The sequence below is a fragment of the Diprion similis genome, chromosome 10 (genome assembly GCF_021155765.1).
Source record: "Diprion similis isolate iyDipSimi1 chromosome 10, iyDipSimi1.1, whole genome shotgun sequence".
In the NCBI taxonomy this organism is placed as follows: Eukaryota; Metazoa; Arthropoda; class Insecta; order Hymenoptera; family Diprionidae; genus Diprion; species Diprion similis.
Window position 1 is genome coordinate 22273149 of NC_060114.1, and position 18730 is coordinate 22291878.

The 18730-nt window shown below is 39.7% G+C and overlaps 1 protein-coding gene across 2 annotated transcripts; it reads left to right on the forward strand.

The window, feature by feature from the left end:
- The first annotated feature begins 451 nt into the window (after positions 1-451).
- LOC124410826 (cytokine receptor-like) lies at positions 452-12337 on the forward strand. 2 transcript variants are annotated; one of them, XM_046889475.1, is made up of 13 exons: positions 452-1123; positions 1571-2052; positions 2276-2575; positions 3381-3701; positions 4488-4645; positions 5383-5554; positions 6399-6707; positions 6796-6941; positions 7372-8272; positions 8697-8840; positions 9163-9253; positions 9384-9453; positions 9549-12337. In XM_046889475.1, the coding sequence occupies exons 2-13, from the start codon at positions 1629-1631 to the stop codon at positions 11010-11012; spliced, it is 4500 nt and encodes a 1499-aa protein (XP_046745431.1). In that variant the 5' UTR covers positions 452-1123; positions 1571-1628; the 3' UTR covers positions 11013-12337. The 2 variants fall into 2 exon arrangements, with proteins under 2 accessions (XP_046745431.1, XP_046745432.1); XM_046889476.1 differs by having other exon boundaries at positions 9552-12337.
- Positions 12338-18730: the final 6393 nt, after the last annotated feature.

Below are 18730 nucleotides of genomic sequence, written 5' to 3' on the forward strand. Positions count from 1 at the left end.
TTACTGCGGCAGAATTTTGCTGCCCATGAAAATTCAGACTCGAGCGACTCTTGGGGTGCTTTCCGATATTAGCTCCCATTGGTGTCAACGATCTTTTATCTCTTTTGCGCTGCCGATTTCGTGGGTAGCTCTGCCTCTGTCCTAGGGAGTTTTTGGCGCTGCCAGCTAATTGTACATAGTCGTAGAGCCAGAATATAATTGGCTGGCATCGACGCTACCACCAATGACATGTGTGCATTACGGTATGGAACTTTAACCTATGTATAGCATATTTGTATCGAAACTATACGTGCATTTTATTTTTAACAAGGATTAGGAGGAACTCGGGTATAGTTCTGAGAGTTTCAAATGAAGATTAAAACTGAAACGCTTCCCAGTGCCTCGGGCAATTCCGATAATGCCGAGTTCGTCCGCCTCTGGGCCAGCGCTGTCCGTTCCACAAGTCCTTGCTATTTCCAAGAAAGTGGCGTTGCGCGTTAGAAAGTGACGTCAATGATTCAGATGGCGAGTTAAGCAATCGCTAGGTTCAAATGTCACCAAACTATACTTCCGATATCTATTGATTCGCCAACATTCTTGACCTCCACGGTATTTATCAGAGTCCAGAATTGATAAAAATCCACTACAGCGTATTTCTCCATCATTCGGCCACAAATAAGATTATCATAGCGAAGGTCATTTTAAGGACGCTTCGGGTTGACGTTGGCAGCACTGCTTTAAAATTGATCGGCCGTATCTATTACCCGGAAAATATTATATTCTTTCTGGGACTCGGGTGAGCGAATGTAAACAGGATTGGAGCAAAGACGTAATGGCACAAATAAGACGAGTGAACGATAGTGGCACCAGATAGTGAATATTTATTGTGCCATAATCGAAGTCCGTTCCAGTGCGGGTGGTTATGATAATCGATTGTTACCGCAGTGAGGTGTGTTTAATAATTCTCGCGAGGGACCGAGCAAGCGAGGAGAGGAACGCGGACATTTAGACTCAGTCGTACATCGTGCGCTGTGCGGGGAGCGGGGAGGGATAAGGATAACTGGCATCTGCAAGGCAGAAAGAGTAACGGAGCAACGGAAGTTTCGCCTAAGCAGCGGGAATTATCGCGAGGGGTTCGTCAAGGGTAAGAATTCCACCTTGCGTACCATCCACTTACACCTACATATACTCATAACCTACCCACCCTTCCGTCGCGCAACTCCCCTTTCCCCCCCAGACCCCACATTCTCCCACCCGTCACCCGATCTCCGAATAGTTATAACGTCAAATACCCACGCATACCCTCAGAAAATAATCCCGAATCCGTATATTTTACTCATCATAATTATCATAGCGTATCCTCACAAATGTGCCATCTTATCGGAGGATATCCATAAGTTTGTTTGCCTGTTGAGTCTAACCCCAACTTCCTTATACATTATCCATTGTTGTCAATCCAACCCGCAATCTCATCTACTAATCGACCGAACCTTCCTCTTGACTTGGGTTTACGATGTGGATTTATCTTACCGAGCCCATCTTCCCAACAGCTGGTAGCAAGTATTATCAATGTATATTATTGTCGTTTCAGTAATGGGCACGCAATATTGTCCAAAGACCTGTCTTTGCAAAGGTTATCCGTTGGAAAGATGCATATGTCCCGGCGCTCATTTATCCATTCAATGAGTAACAGTCTTAATTTGGCTTCTATGGATGAAGAAGCTTCCAATTTACATGTGCGACCTCTGAATAAAATTATTCGAAAAAGAGTATTCTTTTTCAAAAATACATCCGGTAAACAGAGAAGAGGGACAAAGTTCCTTGATTACCACAGGCCTGTGGTTAATCAGAATGAAAGCTCCAAATTTGCAAAGCTACCCATGACAAACACTCGGAGAGATGACGAAAAATATACCAATCGAGTTGAAGGTGGACCAAAAGTACAAAATTGGGGAAACTATAGATGGAGCGGTCATAGTTTTTGGGTATTCTCCTTCCTGCTCCTTTTGTTTCCATTCGATATCTGCGCAACTGATCCAAATCAGTGTAGCCCTGGACTAAATACACCAGGAAGTAAGTTTGAACATATTACAGAGATCAGTGGTCTTTGAAAATACATTACATACCGCGAGTTTCACTCATCTTGTTTCTGAAGATAGCAAATATCTACTTTCAAATTAGCATTGTGGGCTTGGTCAAGGCATACCAAGCCTAACTGCCTGTCTTCGTCGGAAGATGAACTGGTTAATTAGGCTCGATGAAACCTTTTGAATAACGTTTTGCATTTGTATATTAGGAACATCGCCGCTGGGTGATATAGTCAAAGAATATGGACAGTCCTTGAAGATATACTGTATACTGAATGAGACTCTAAAGGAACCAAAATTTCACGGTAAAAACTCCTCGGACTTGGTATTTTATCGAAATGACAGAGAAATGGAACCGGAGTATGTGACTGTTATCAACAAAACAACAATCGCAATGTACGTCGATAAACCAGAACCATCAAGCGACATGTACTACTGCAAACTCAGATTGGGTAATGGTTCTGACCCGTCGTACGAGGCTGTCTGTCTGAACAAAGTTGTTATCGGGTGTAAGTAGAGATGATTATTTTTCTAAGCGGATGTAATACATGTGGAGAAGTCTATGTGAAATCGACAAATTTTTTTTCTTCGTTTTTCTATCTGTGGCTAACTTTGTTACGTTGGGCCTTCCACAGCAATAGAAACTCTTTGTAATTTCACAAAAATTTGGTTGGTCCTCTGAACTGTTCTTGGTCCATCTATCGGTGGTCAAAAATTTATTCGTAGTATAAAATGTTGTGCAAAGTGTCATTGCTAAAAACTGAAGAGATCTACGTGATGCGAAGCGAGCCAATAGTTGAAAAGAGTTTCGATGCATATTATTTAAAATACATCCTCTGGTAGTATTGATTGAGTCTGGTGGTTTTATGGTACCACAGTTCACAAAGATAAGGTTTGGTTTTCCTGCCGAATTCGCAGTACTCAGTAGTAAAACCTAGTTCGTTTAAACTTCCCGCAATAAGTTTATTGATTCCTTGATAGTATTAGCAGGATGATAATCGACCTAGTCCAGATCATAGTTCAAGTATCAGTCAAAACAAAGAATACCCGAAGAAGTTACTCTTCAAAACCGTTCCATTCATGCACGTAATTAGTTGTACTTTTTATAGACAGACTCAGAGATGTGTTGAGCAATTTGCAATGTGATCAGGGAAAGCGGAGGAGAAAATATGTCAACTTCATACAAACATTATCCTCGAATTATCAGCCTAAAAAAGGCTTGAATGATAGCTTTTTTTCACTTATGTAACGATACCTCGTAAATATAACTTGTATTCTGAAACTATATTGTTGAAATTTGTTTGTATTTTACAGTCAAGCCTAAGGAACCGTTAAACTTCTCTTGCATATCGCAAAACTGGGAGAATCTTACTTGTACGTGGGTGCCAGCACCCAATTATGTCGCAACTAAATTCTCTCTGGGTTACAAGCTACCTGGTAGAGCCGGTGGAAGGACAACTTTCAACTGCCCGGAAACAAAGAATGACCCAAAGTTTCCGCCAAATACTTGTACATGGGATGCTACTACGGACCCGCCATACAGAATGGTCCATGAAAACTTCAAATTTGTATTAACTGCTGAAAACGTTTTGGGAATCAACCATTTTATTTATCAATTTCATCACTGGGCGCATGGTAAGCATTGAGCATGTGGCAGCAAATTACCTACTTAAGAAATAATTATGTGGTTTCAAATACTCTGTTTATTCCAAAATTGCAAACTCCTGGAATATTGTGCGTCAAATTAACTGGAAGTCCTGTTATTCTTTCGTTACTCATTCTTGTGTATCAGGGCATCGACTACTCACTATATGAGAACCTTGATTGTCCAAATCAATTGAGGCCGAGCCTGGGTAACGAAACATTAATATTGGATGAAACGATGATGCGTAATGAAGAATATTAGAAACATAAGGCGCATATTGTTATGTCACTTTCACAAATGCCGCGCCTTGCTTTAACGCACGCAAAGTGATTTTAACTACCTTGACGTGTGAATTTGATCAGGATATTGCTAATATTAGCACAAGACTTGCAGCAATGAACTTTCTCTGATACCTTTCTTTGCTGAGAGCATGTTTATTTATTCCAAAATTCAGCTTTTATTCGGATAAAGTAAGACATGCATCAGATAGTAGAGGGTGCGGATAATGGAAACTTGGATAATCAAGGCTCTACTCTATAGTTGTTTGCTAAACAAAACAGATTCGTGTGTCTGAATCAGATCATTGAGCTCACTTATTTAGTTATCTATTTATTTATATTTCCACGGGCAAAAATAAAAGTTGAAATGAAGAAATTTCCAATTCGCAAATACTGTTTTATCATACATGAATCCACGGGTATGTGGGTGTATAACTTGTGGATCATGATTTGAATTGTTTAGGCAAATGGTGAAAAAAAATTGAAACCTGTTTACAGTGATTCCTGCTAAACCTGTTGGTTTGTCTGTCGTCAACAAAACATTCTCCAGTGCTTTGCTCCATTGGAATGTACCGTATCCGATGGGTACCTTTCCGCCAGGCCTCCATCATAAGATTTCCTACCAGAGTCTTTGGGATGGTGAAAATTCTTGGAAGGTAATAAATACATTGGAGTGCTGCAAAGAAAATTGTTTTTTCTTCTTCATTCAGCCACTTCGTGAAACTGTAGTGAATAACAACATAATAGTAGCGAATGACATAATATTGAACCTCCCGAGGTCGCGCAAACCGACATTTTGTATTTGCCATCTGATTAATATGTAAGAAATCCAATTCCGATGGTGTCCTTCAAATCCAGACATCTTAGTACATTTGCAGTTCCACGATCTTCAACATATTCAACATAGTGTAAACCACAGTTTTTTACCTTTCGAAAAATCGGTACCTAGGATAAACTCCCTTCCATGTATTTGACGGATATCATTCAACATTCTACTATGGCCCAGTCAAGAGAGACGGAAGTTTATTCTGGGTACTGATTTTTTAAAAGCTAAAATACTACGTCTTACACTATATTAAATGACTCGACGATGGTAGAACTTCAAATGTTCTTGGATTTCTCACATGTTTTCGAGACGGCGAATACAAAATGTCGATACGCCTACTCTGAAAAGAATTGGACAGTGTATCCCTTTCGGGAGATTTAATATTATGTTATCACCTATGGTTTCGAGACTTCACCGATCGAAATGAAATATGGTGGTTTTTTTTTTGTTTTTTTTTTTTCATCCTAATATATATGGAAAAATAACGATATTCCTGACAGTAGTAAGAAATCAAAAATATGTGAAAAAGTATGCAGTCTTAATCGATCCTAATGTTGGTAATTTCAGACGGAACATATAAGGAGCGCACCTCGTCAGGATGAAAAATATTTCAATCTTACCAATTTGCAATATGCAAATACACCTTATGACGTTAGAATTTTCAGCAAAAGTGCACTAGCAGTCGGAGAAGATAGTTGGAGTCTGTTCAGTGACATTAACTTCAGAACCGCAGCTACACGTAAGTCCTCTTTGCACATTCCCAGGAGCATAAGTTATTTTTACATAATGCTTGATATACACATGGTGGCACCTCACGAGAATGCACTCATCATCCGCACATCGTTGCTCACAGCCGTGGTAGCGAGCAACAATGTAGCTTTCGCGCCAATGTTCGGGTAATTGAGTGTTCGGACGATCGAGGATCGGATAATCGAGGTTCTACTGTATTGACAAAAATTTAAGCTATTTGAAATGTCTTGGCAAAATCCGTCGCTGGCTCTCCGTCTATTAGGGCCCAGCCGCCTTCTTCCGTCTCCCTCCACTGCCAAACAACATCGACAACTGAATCCCACGTCCACTTAAATTCCCAATCTAAGTAGACACATTTAGTAGAGTAACGAGATTTAGCTGGAACCTGAAAGAAGAATAAACGTCTTTGAAGGCTAAATTTCCTTTCGTATGATCTTGATCGTTTAAAACTGTCTCGTCATTCTCTACTAAAGAGACCGAGGAGTGAGGTAATCTCTGATAATATCTTCTGCCTAAAGGCTCGTGTGAATATCAGAAAATTTTAGCGATCCGGGTGTAAATAGTCAGAGGACGTTAAATTTTTTTATAAAAATGTGAAATTGCGCTTACATCGGATGTAGTATGAACCATTATACGGTGTGGAATGATTCAGGTCCAGTTTGAAGATAAAGTTCCTCGTGCAAATGCGAATAATTCGAATGAAATGCCCCGCAACAAAGTCGGTATAGTCCTAGGTTCTTGAACGGTCACCGAGTTTTCATAGAAATTGCAACCGTCCCAGCAATTATAGGCAATGCATTGAACTAACATAACTCTGATATTTTGATGCATAGTGCCAGGACTACCAGTAAAGACAGATATTGGAAGTTTCGAGATTGTCGCAAAGACTGCAAACAGGGATGTGTACATATACTGGCAATCGATTCCGGCATACTTGGAAAACGGAGACAACTTCACGTACAAAATTGTTAGTGTGGAAGAAAATGGCAAAAAGGTGAATCTGCAGCCACAGGAAAAAACCAAAACTTATGCAAAGTTCAAAGGAATCGGTGTTCACAGTTTTAGATTTGAAATTGTAACTGCCAACTGTAAAGGGGAAAATGAACATAAAGCTGTGGTACATGTACCGAGTAAACTCGAAAGTAAGTTATGGGATCTCGCTGACAATGAATTTCCAACTAAATGCCAGAACGGTTGTTCAGTGTGAATGTACAATTTGAATTGTTTCAGTGCCACGAGAACCAGATGTGTTTACGAAAATCGCATTCGACGCCGGTCTCTATGAGCTGTCCTGGAATCCACCGCGTAATTCGAACGTTGTGAATTACACAATATTTTGGTGCGAAAACGATCGTGACAGACCATATCAATGCACTGTGAGTAGACAATTTATCTATTTGTTACGCGTTACGTCTGTAAGTCAACTGCTGATATTATATCCCTTTCTTATCGGTAAACCCTACAAATCGAACGGAATGTTCAGTCATCTTGGAAATAGTACAATATTCTTAAAATATTAACAGTCGACGAATCCTTGGATTTCTTTAATTTTCATCAATTACTTTCATTATTCCCAAAAATTCTGCTCCTACTTTTCACCAGGCCAATTTGATCTCTCGGCACTTTCAAAGTACCAAACTTAGCCAAGTTCCCGTCTCGCCCGTCTTAATACCATTATCTTGGCACACCGATTCTATTGGAGTTTGCCGTCTTTCGTAAAGTCTCCTTAGGATACCGTCGTTGCTTTGAACGGTTATTGACGGTTTTTCCTGCTAATATCATTGTTCTCTATCCCGCTATGCGCAGGGGTACCTTGACTGGGTTCACGTAAATCGGACTGTAACCGTACACAACATCACGGTGCCTGACGCGAGAAAAGTCTACCAATTTGCGATAGCAGCGAATACAGATCGAGCCAGCAGCGGTATGGTATGGGCCTCGTGTACGGCCATCCACAACAACACTATTGGGAAGATGAAGTCTGTGTGGATAAATCGTCCCGAATCGTACCAGATTGAGATTGGTTGGAAGCTGGAGTGCTCCGACCGCATAGGCATTGTCGAAGGTTTTAGAATATATTATTGCCCCATTGTGGCGCCGCAGAACCTCAACTGCAAGGGTGAGAAATTAAACAGAACAGTGAAGGCTGACCCTCAGACAATGCGCGGCATTGTGACCGATTTGAAGCCCTATACCACCTACATGCTATCCGTAGCAGTATTGACAAAGAACGGCGAGGGACCCGCAAGTGACCCACAGTATAGCACGACGCTCGAGGGAGCACCCAGTGTGCCCCTCAACGTTATGGTTAAAAACGTAACTAACACAAGCATGGCGGTTCAATGGGAAGCCCCAGTTGCTATGAACGGTGTGTTACGATATTACCATGTTCATTACAACCAAAACAAGACAAGAGTCGAAGGCGCCCAGGGCAATGCTACCCAAGTAGTGATTGAAGGCCTCAAACCGCACACGCGTTATAACATCAGCGTCTCGGCATGTACCGTTACATGCGGCAATCTCTCCTCACCGATAGATCTTTGGACGGACATCGGAGTTCCAGGAAAAATGGAAGTACCTGCCATACGATTTATGAATACCAGCCAGATTCAAATTGTCTGGAACCCACCAAGAGAACCGGCAGGGCTTACAGACTTTTATGAGATAGAAACTGAGGACAAGATCTATACCAACATAACTAATCATGGTCAGTTACATGTATACTTTGGATTTTGAAAACTTGTAGCGTTTAATTACAGGATCGGTTTGAGTAAAGGTATCGAATTCCTGTGCTGTAATTCAAAAGTCCACTTCTCGTATCTACTCGAATCACATCAATTTGCACGCACCAGCGAGTTCCTTATCTTTCATCGAAACTGGTTCGCTCTCGTTTAGGGTATAAATATCCAAGTTTTGACACAATATAAGATGACGTTTTGAAATTTTGGTTTACCACACCTTTGGCAAAGATTTCCTCCGTTAATAAATCAATTCTTAATAAATCAAACAAAGCTAGCCTAATCTGGTTTGTGTACTAATGATGCATACAATATTACTATTGATCATATTCGTTAGAAAGTCAAAGGATAGTATAAATTAATTTTGAATATTGATATTTACTTCTGATACAGAAAAGTATCTGGATATTGCCGACTGCCAGACAAATCGTAATAGAGCGCATCTATTCCGTGTAAGGGCTATCAACTTTGGGCCTAAAAAAACACGCCTGGAAGGGCCTTGGTCCGAAGCTGGAGAAGGGACCTGTTACAACAGCGGTGAGTACATTTGAGATACCAAAGACTTGAAACAAGATCCTCAGAGCTATAAATTTTCCTCGCCACAGAATGTGTATATTTTTTGTGAAATCTTCGTCTCAATATATTTTTATGCGAATATGTTCTGCTTACCATTCGCCACTGTTTCTACCTATCGTTAATCTGCATAGTGGTCTCCCTGGATTTTTCACACTTGATGCATACTCCCACGAACTACCGTGCCATCGTCATTACACCGATATCCCATTGCACCATGTCGAAGATTTAGACAGTATTCGTACAAATATGTAACCATACCTGTATTTCTGTTTGCCTACTATAGGACCACCTGACGTGACTTGGATGTTAGTATGGATTTTCGGAAGTCTCATCGGCGTAGCTGTCCTACTGTTTATAGCATACTCTTCAAAGAGGTGATTTGACTTCAAGTATTGATCTTAGAAATATCATTTGGCAAGAAAAAACAAATGATGCGAAAAAAGGAATACCTGTTCTAAAATAGGAGCTAGACGCGTGTTTTAACTAATTTTATCACGGTTACAGATTGTGGACGAAATGTAAGGCTATGCAGGATGTGGAAGTAAAATTACCACCTGGTCTGGCGTCCAACACGGTATTTGGAATATATATTTTATAACTTTGCTTTTCAGTGGTGGGAGCAATTATTGAAACACATGTACTAATATGATCAAATTTTTCTATTTACAGCAGAAATTGTTGGGACCACCCAACGAACAGCACCTACCGCCACGTTCTGTAGATTCAAGCGGTTGCTCGAGCGGACAAGAGTCTGTTACATCGTCTCTCACCTCGGAGTCTCACGTGTCAACGGATAGTGGGGCCGATCTAGATCCCTTACCAATGTCGCCGACGAAACTACTCGAATCACCCCCTACCTGGGAATCGTCAAGGTTACGACAACGTATTGTTGCTGGTACCAAACCAGAGTCATGTAACGACCACGAACAGTGGGACTCGTATGTTAAAGTCGCCAAGACTTTAGACACATCCGCGGGTGACGTTCTTTCTCTGGCAAAATCGACACCGAATCTCACGGCAGACATTACCGACGCAACCCCATCAGCTGGTCTCTATGGCGCGTCTCGGCAACATGCCTGGTCCTCGACTGGATATATAAGCATGCCTTCCTCCTCGTCTTCCACGGCCTCCTCTGAGGAAGAGTCGTCAAACAGTCCAAGTCCTTCGCCGCATGGCCAAGGAAGTAATCAAGGAGTTTACAGCATAGTGGGCTTGGCACCTCCGCCCGCGTTTGCAACTAAAACAGGAGTCGGAGCAGCGGCAGAAACAAGCGGTGCGAACAGCAACCACCCGCAGGCTGTGAATCTTATACCTCTCGAGGCAGAACCAAGGTTGACGACTGCGGCCACGTCGAATCCATACGTCAGTCTCGCTTCCTTAGAAGAAAAAACGAAAAATACTAATATGCCGCATTTAACGTCCCTGGGAAACTTTGAAGAGATGAAGTTTGTTCACCCGATCCGAGAAGTAGAACACAGCCAGTTACCAATGTCGGACAAATATTGCAAGCCGTATGTGCGGACGGGATTAAATGACACCATGATGAAATCATGCCCACCGAACGAGCTGGACGACGAAGACGCGCTAAACGCTTGTTACGCTGTGACAGGAGAACCTTTCGGCCAATCGTTAATTCAGTTGCCGAAACATGCTTATGTACCTGTAGGTACGAGGCTTGGTGCGTTACCTGTGAGCAGCGCGAAGGACTCGCCGCAAACGCAAAGTCCTTACGTCTCGGTATCAACCATGATATCCATGCTGGAACCTTCATCTCACGGCAACCAAGAAAAAAGTGCCGGCGTTCACGACCACTTCGCGCCATCCTACCCCTTTTCCTCCGGAATTACTGAGTCATCGGCCGCAACGTTACAGAGCTTAGACGGCCATGGCGATCGTGTTATATCCGGTACGCCATCCGTATCCACATCTTTGCCAATAGTCAAACAAACATCTGGTTATGTGACTATAGCAGAAAATCCATCACGACCTATTGGGAATACGACGTTGGAAAGTTCAACGCTGTCGTACGTACCCCATCAACAAGTCGATCAAAAATCACCACTCTCTCAACAGAACGTTAATCGGGCTGACGAACAATACAGCAAAGTGACCGTTGTGCCGACAAGTACATAAACATGATTAGCTGCTACGTGTAAAAATATCCGTATGCCGGTGCGTTGGGCAACGATGTACATACGCAATGTACGCAGACTGCGAATCTTCGATGAAGCGAGCCATGTACACTTCCGTTGTCGATCGATTCACAATGGCAACTTGAAAAGTGCAAGGCATGGACGAAGCTTATGAAGCATGCTTCTCCGAATATTCTCAGTAAATATAGCTATTTCGAATGGTGCAAGTAAGGCAAAGCATGATGCAGAGTGCAAAAGATGACGTCTCTGATTATCGTATTTTTCCGAATATAAGCAGAGGTTTTTTGCCACTGACAGTACCCGCAAAAATTGTCCTCGTCTTACACGCGGACCTGTCGAATGTGTGGGTAACTAGTAAAAACACTCTGGAATACCGTCTCAGAATTGGGGGTCAACTTATACTCGGAACAATACGGTATTTTAAGTTGAACGACCAGTGTGTCTTTCATATCCATTCGTGATTCATTGAATCCTGTATTAGTTGTTGATAGTGGATCTTGTACAACGAATTTGAATGGAGGAATATTAACCGACGATGCAAGGCAGTGGAATGAAGTGGAATAGGTCTGTATGTTTTGTACAATCAGGTATGGTGGTATTATAATGAATAAGTGATGAATTATCGATGAATTATTAGTAATTTTATGAGAGTGCACGAGCGCGGTGAACTCAGCAGAATTTTGACAGAGAAAAAAATCTGCAAGCTTGTTGAGATATAATTTTAACTATTATAGATCATATTCCTACATAATATTGTATATTTTAAGATTAATTGTAGACCACGGGGGTGTTTATTATTAATTTTTCCCATCGGTCGACAGAATTTGTACAAAATGGCCGTTTCTGACGTACGAATTAGGATACGATAATCGCAGCTTAAAAGTTGGCTGCATAAATAATATGCGTTGCAATTGTATTACACCGCAGACTGACGTTTTACATGTACATACGTCTATAATCGAGTTATTATAAAATATAATCATATGTGTCTGAGTGTATCAGTGGTTGGGTTTAAGCTGTGTCGATAATTTCATTCAATGGATTATTTTCGCTTTCTCTTCTTTGTGCATCTCACCTGACATACGTATTCTACAATGACATACGATAATCGACGTGACTACATTTTTACATTGCTTTAATATCCATGCAATTCGTATATGAAGGTTTACACAAGGAACTGGCAATTAAACGAACTAACCACTTTTAACCTTTAGAGGGCCGGTATCGCTCATTTTCGAGTCTGCAGATAACTCGGAAATTCCACCGGAAGTGTTGACTATTTATATTCATAAATCGTACCTCTAACAAATATCAAATTTCAAGGACAAAATAGCGGCCCTCTAAAGGTTAATATTCCAAAGTTCGGATATTTTTTTACACCGTGTATAACAGACTTGACAGTTGACGGGGTTGTTATGCATTATACATCCACGTTGATGGATTACGGAAATCATGTTCAACCGTTGAAACTGCTGATCGCACGGAATATTAATTTCTCGAAAAAATTTTCGTTGATTGTACAACGATGCAAGACTTGGCCAAAATTCAGTCATTTAATTTCGCCTAACATGACGCATCTATGATCTTGCTGTGCTTCCAATGCTAATGCTGTTTTTCTATGCAGTCAGTGAAGTCTGCGCCGTGCTACGTTAGTTCAAAATCAGTTGGTGTAAATTCTGGTCAAAGGCACACACGACCGACTATATTATCTCTATCAGAAGTATTATACGGATCAAAATTCGACCAAACCTATTGCGTAAAAAAGTCAAAGCTTATCAAGAAACATTCGAGTCGTGCCTCTCCTCTAGTAGAACATCGTGAAGTGTAAACACAAATATCCGAATGAATCGAAGCATTTCATAGCCATTCATGGCAATATCGAGGTCATTTTCTACATCTTGTGCTATTAGCCCACAGAGATGCTCCGTATTTACCTTCTCATTCGATCAACCTGGATAAGACAGTGTCGGTATCTTCGTCTCATTTTCAAGCCGAAAGATGAATCTGTGTCATGGCTTTGGTCAAATTTGCAAATTTTGTCTGTATTTTTAACAAAATAGTGGAATATGGCCATTATTTGCCTCTTGTTCGTAAGGAAAAGAAATCATTTTATTTCAAAATTTCTAAATATCCATTCAACATACCTCTTTAGCATTAACTTGAAACCGAAATAAACTGAATCGAAATAGATACCGACAAGTTGAACACGAAAACAAATGCAGCCAATTTAATGCTCGTTCCAATACGGTTCTGACACTCGTTGGGTTTCAGATTTACAAACTTGCAAAATCGACTATCAAAGGGAGTAAATGCCGCACGGTCGCTAATGGAGGAAGGTAAAATTTACAGAAGTGAAAGTTTTTAATCAACTCAACTCTCCTCAATACACGTTGCCCAATAAGTTTGAGTGAAAATTCATAGAGTCGGTATACAATATACCGGATGATCAACAATGACCGTCGATCCTTGAATTCGTCGAAACCTTGCAGGAGCAAAAAAGTACGAGGTACAAGTAGTTTTCAAGCTCTTGTTCACAAATGAGGTGCGATTAGAATCTTTACACCTGCACACGCAGGTAGCTTAGGTGCACGACACTGGCTAATTTCTGAAAGACGGCTCTCATTTTTGAACATGAACAACTTTGAACGTTTTGAATCACAACATTTCTTTCTTCTTCCAAGGAAGCGACTTATTCAAAGATTGCCGGCTGACGTTGATGATCCTGCATGTACGCATAAATGGTCTAAACCGCTAACAGATTATGATGCCGCTTGTATCAAGTTTTGTATTTATTTTCGAATATCTTACTTCATTGAATCTCAGATTTTTTAATCAAATGAAATGAACGCATATTTTATTTTGCAAAAAACGACTGTTTTGTGCATAGACTGGTTACTTCTCGTTCGCAAGATGAACGGAAATCAAACGGAACAAATGAAAACACACCTGTTGAGAGAACATTTTCTGGAACAGAATATATAAAATCAATCAGTCACGATACGTATATAAGTAATTGGAATAAAAATTATGCAACCATGTTAAATAGGAGTTTGATGCATCATATTTAAAACTAGTCATTGTTGGTTATGTGGAATTATTATAGTGCAAAGACCTTCTTCACGTACACTACATTTATGAAATATTATGTCAGCCGTCGTTGACGGTTCAACTTGGGTATTTTAGTGGGGCGGTAACGCGGCAACCACCTGTACCTATATCATTCGCTTAAACGATCAACAATGCTGTTGTACCAAAACTTTAAATCAATATTTCGTACATGTCCTTTGCAATCGGATGAGAAAAATCAGTCATATCTCAAACAGAGTCTTCAGAAAGTTGGACTTTTCCATGGAACAGCCGTTCCAATTGTTGGAACTTCAGTGGACCATCAGCAGAGTGAATTTTCTGCAAGTTTTTGTTTGTTTTAATGTGAAAGACTTCATTCACAAGTAAAAAAAACTGTCCATTCTTTGCCAGATATAATGAATAATTATCGTATTTGATCACTTCGTAAATATACGGATAACGGCTTGAGTATGACTACGAATCAAAGCAAATTCGTACCGATTGGCGAATTCAATTTCGGCTTACTGTTGATCTGTTACTGTTTAAACTGTAAATGCTGCACCGTGTTTTTTTTCATAGAATGCCCTTACCATCGCTGGACCATCGACTTTAACTTTTTTACCTTGGTTTTAATTAGCCTGTATTTATGGTACCAAATTTCTCGTAATGATCACATTCGGAGTAGGTAATTTTAAAAGAAGTAGCTCGCTTGACAAAAAATATTTCATACCATGCATAGATCCTCAAGTCGGCTATTTATTCATTACGGGGGTAGTCTCAAGTGTTGCAACCAGTCATCTTTCGGAGATATTCATGGCGAGTATTCTATGATTATGATCATCTTCAATATTATCTCAACATATCTGTCTTGCAATGTAAATAGACTTTTATTATGATAACAGTTCTTTTCAATCAACGTTTTATGCATACATGTGTACATGTACATGTAGGTATGTATACATATATACATACATATATATTTTAAAAAGTTTATTGGATGCGAAAGTGCGCAGTTTCAAAGTTTGAAACGAAAATGAAATCAATCGAAAAATGTAATTGTCATTACCGATAAGTAACATTACAACACTGCAGTGCATTGTATCATCTATTCGTCCTTGCATCTATCTCTGTGCACAGGCAATTTGACAATGAATTTTTTTTTTTGCCTGGTAACAAGGCAACTGGTGTTAATATACGTATAAGTACGTTTTGTATCTATATATCATCCGTGTTTCTGTATGCATATACCACATACATCGATACTATTACGTGTATAGATATTTCTGCATTTAAGTTTTTTTATTTTAATAATCGTACGGTAAAATGAACTTTGGTCAAGTCTGGCTGGTTCTCCGATACAGTGGTTTAAATTTAAATATTAAAAATTAGGCTTACATTGTCGTGTAGAGTAAACACACGAAATGTGGTTCCTAACGACAATAATTATGCAACGAAATCTGTTGATTATAGTTATACTTGTGGTTTGCTGATTTTTTCTTTATCGGTTTGCAACAACTTAATTGTTTATTCAATGCAGTGTAATTATTTGTCACAAAAGTAGGAAAGATAAGAACAAAGGGCAATATCGGACCCATTTTGTATGTATGATAGGTCTGTTCGTTTTTCTGACGCGCAGAGCAGTTCCCTGTGTTACACCCGTTGTCATTGACCAAGAATCTGCCCCACAGCATCCAGCGTCAAACCGAATGATACTATTACGCATGCAAGCGTATGTGCTTGGGCACGTAACTTAATTTTAATTATACTGTATGTTTCTTAAATTATATTTGCATCTGCTGGGGAAACTACAATTATCACAAAAAAATTGTATCACTCGCCAGCTTCCGCAGCAGCTGACACGGAGGTGTTTTTTTTTTTTTGGGTGACTTTTCATTCTAGTTGTCGATTCGTAATCGAATTGATGAATATACTGTATACTACAAATTGGTGACGCCGTACGATAATATTTACATAAATCGTAATATCTGTTGATTTACAATCGTGGAAAAGTCACCTCGATAATATAATATGATATAATATTTAATACGTTATGTATGGACATGCATGAAAATACTAATTTTTAATGATCTTTGTACAGAATATTGTAAAATATATTTTTAGTACTTGTTTTGGTTTCACTAAATTACTCTTTGTCTTTTTCACATTTCAAACCGAACGAGGAGTTACGTTTCAATTATTGCGGTTTAAGCTGTACCCATTTGCTACAAGTTGGATGCGTAGTGGATCGTCATTAGTGAATTGGGTACTATTGGAACTGGAACTGGCGTTACATCAACCGGTAAGGGGACAGCGTCTCAAAATGCGTTCGATTATAATTTATTAGCTAGCTCTGAGCATTTTCAGATCGCCCTAACTGCTGAAAGTGCGTTCATTTTTTTAGTCCCTTTTTTCTCGCTATTTATTTATTTATTTTTTTGTACGGAAAGGCACACTTATACGTTTCCTATATATTTTTGGACACTGAATCCAAATTTGATGTAAAAAATTTAATACAACTATAAAAAACCCCTTGAAATGGGCTGAAAACGGGGTCGTTTGTTGTTTCAGACGCAGTGTTCTTGAATGAGGTTTATATGAATATTTATTTTGAGACAGTACAATTTTAGACCGAAAATAGGTGCATCCCCCAATACTCTACAGTATACTATATGCACCCTTAAGGATGGCGAAAACCACCTCTATGCATTGAATTTTGGAAATTTGAAGGCCATCCTAAGATCTCTGTTTGTCAATCAATGAATTCCAAGCGTTTTTAGTATACGTTTATTACCAAATTTCTCCGCTAACTAATTACATTCACAAAGACACGTTTTTTTTTGCATATATTAATTCATAACAATTATAAACTATTGTGGATTCACGAAAAATCCTAATAATCCCAAAGTTTAGGTATTTTGTTATCTGAAAATGCAAAAAAATTCGAGATTTTGCATGAAGTATAAAAAAATGCGAGAAAGAAGACCAAGAAGGGTGCCACTATAGTGGTTTCTGTGACTGAAAGGGTTAAGAAATCGCGATAAAATCAACTAATTTATCCATGTACCGTATACAATAGCGTTGGGAAGTATCTATACAGATACAAGTATCTAAGACACATTGTCTTGATACTTTTTCCCACTGCCTTTCCCGTACATTATATCTGCATTTAGGTACCTTTTAATTGCAGCATCTCGTGTCTGTGTCGAGATTTCGTTTTTATTTGTTCTTGTATGTAACACAAATCAGCAGATACACATGCATTGTTACGTAGGGTTCGATCAATTATTGTTTTTAGACTGCCTATCAGCCGATCGTTATGCAGCAAAGTTGTCTTATACGGAATAACGATGTATGTGCAAAAAAAATATGGCTTATCAAAGCCCTGCTTCAGGAGACGGATTTTGATTCTGGTTCCAGTGATGAAAAGGAAATCAAAAATTTCCGATCTCTGAGAATCGCAAAAAAGCAAGGCTAACCCCTTTGGGTTTTTTCAGTCGAAATCTGAGCAACTTTGAGAAATATTTAAAGTAATTCCTTGATGCGCTATATCGACGTAGTTTTGCGAGAGGAATCGATTGTGTGCAGTCCGAATACGCTATCAGCTGCTGCATCTCGCTTTTGCATTTCCTCCATTTTTTCGCACTTTTAATAATCAATCCTGGATTTGTAAATTCTTCGAACAAAAATGTAATTGAGATCCATTGACCTAATCACATGGGTTTCGAAGCGGAGCATCATTCCGTTTGGTCAGTACCCATTTTCGTAATCCGAACGACTTTTCCCGCCGACGGCGTGGTGTTACAGCTTCAGAAATAATATATTTCCATATAATCTGTGGTATTCGGAGTAAGATAATCATCACAATTCCTGTGATCTCAATCGATACGATAAACGAATTTGTAGATTAAAAGCATGTTTAAGTCTGCACTCGTTTCGATTGTTCATTCTGCCATAAAAGTTCGCCATTAGTATCGAATTCGAGCAGCCAATGAAAATAGGTCACGCGGTGGCAAGACTCTGGTCAAAGGGACTCTATTCCTCACTGCCATGATGAAAGAAGATGAGACTTGTTGTTGCGGTAGACACATGTTGGTTCATAGTGTTCATTCCGTTCTGAGCAGACCATATTTGGCTGTGAGTCCAATAGAAACCATCTTGAAAATGTGCGACTCTACGCAACCGAACCACTGAAATGGCTAGCTCACAAACGCGCGGCAGCACGGAGTGCGGTCGAGCGGCAACAAATTAAAAGCCTGAAGAATAGTGTTCGCTAGATTTCTTGCATTTTGATTGGTTACCGCTCGACCGCGCTTGCGTGATATGCTCTAAGGTGTGAGCCCACCGTTATCTAGACTGGAACTAGTAGCTACTGCACATGCGCTGCACCATTGAAGAAAAAATGTTATCCACCGTGATATAGTATTATACTACCGAAGGGAGATACTCATCCCATCGACCCCGCGTAAAATGTAGCCGATGTGATGAGACAATAGAATAGAATAGTATATTTACTTATCCATAGCAATATTGGATAATGTTACAAACTAAATGAATAGAGGAAAGAAACACGGAACAGCTGTATATAGGTGTAAATATATGCATACATACATACACACATACATACAAAGATGG

Bases quoted from the DNA above. Each gene is read 5' to 3' on its own strand.
- LOC124410826 (XM_046889475.1), top strand. From the start codon at position 1,629: ATGCATATGTCCCGGCGCTCATTTATCCATTCAATGAGTAACAGTCTT. The intron at 2,053-2,275 runs GTAAGTTTGAAC...TTTGTATATTAG, and splicing joins TGGACTAAATACACCAGGAA to GAACATCGCCGCTGGGTGAT. The intron at 2,576-3,380 runs GTAAGTAGAGAT...TGTATTTTACAG, and splicing joins GAACAAAGTTGTTATCGGGT to TCAAGCCTAAGGAACCGTTA.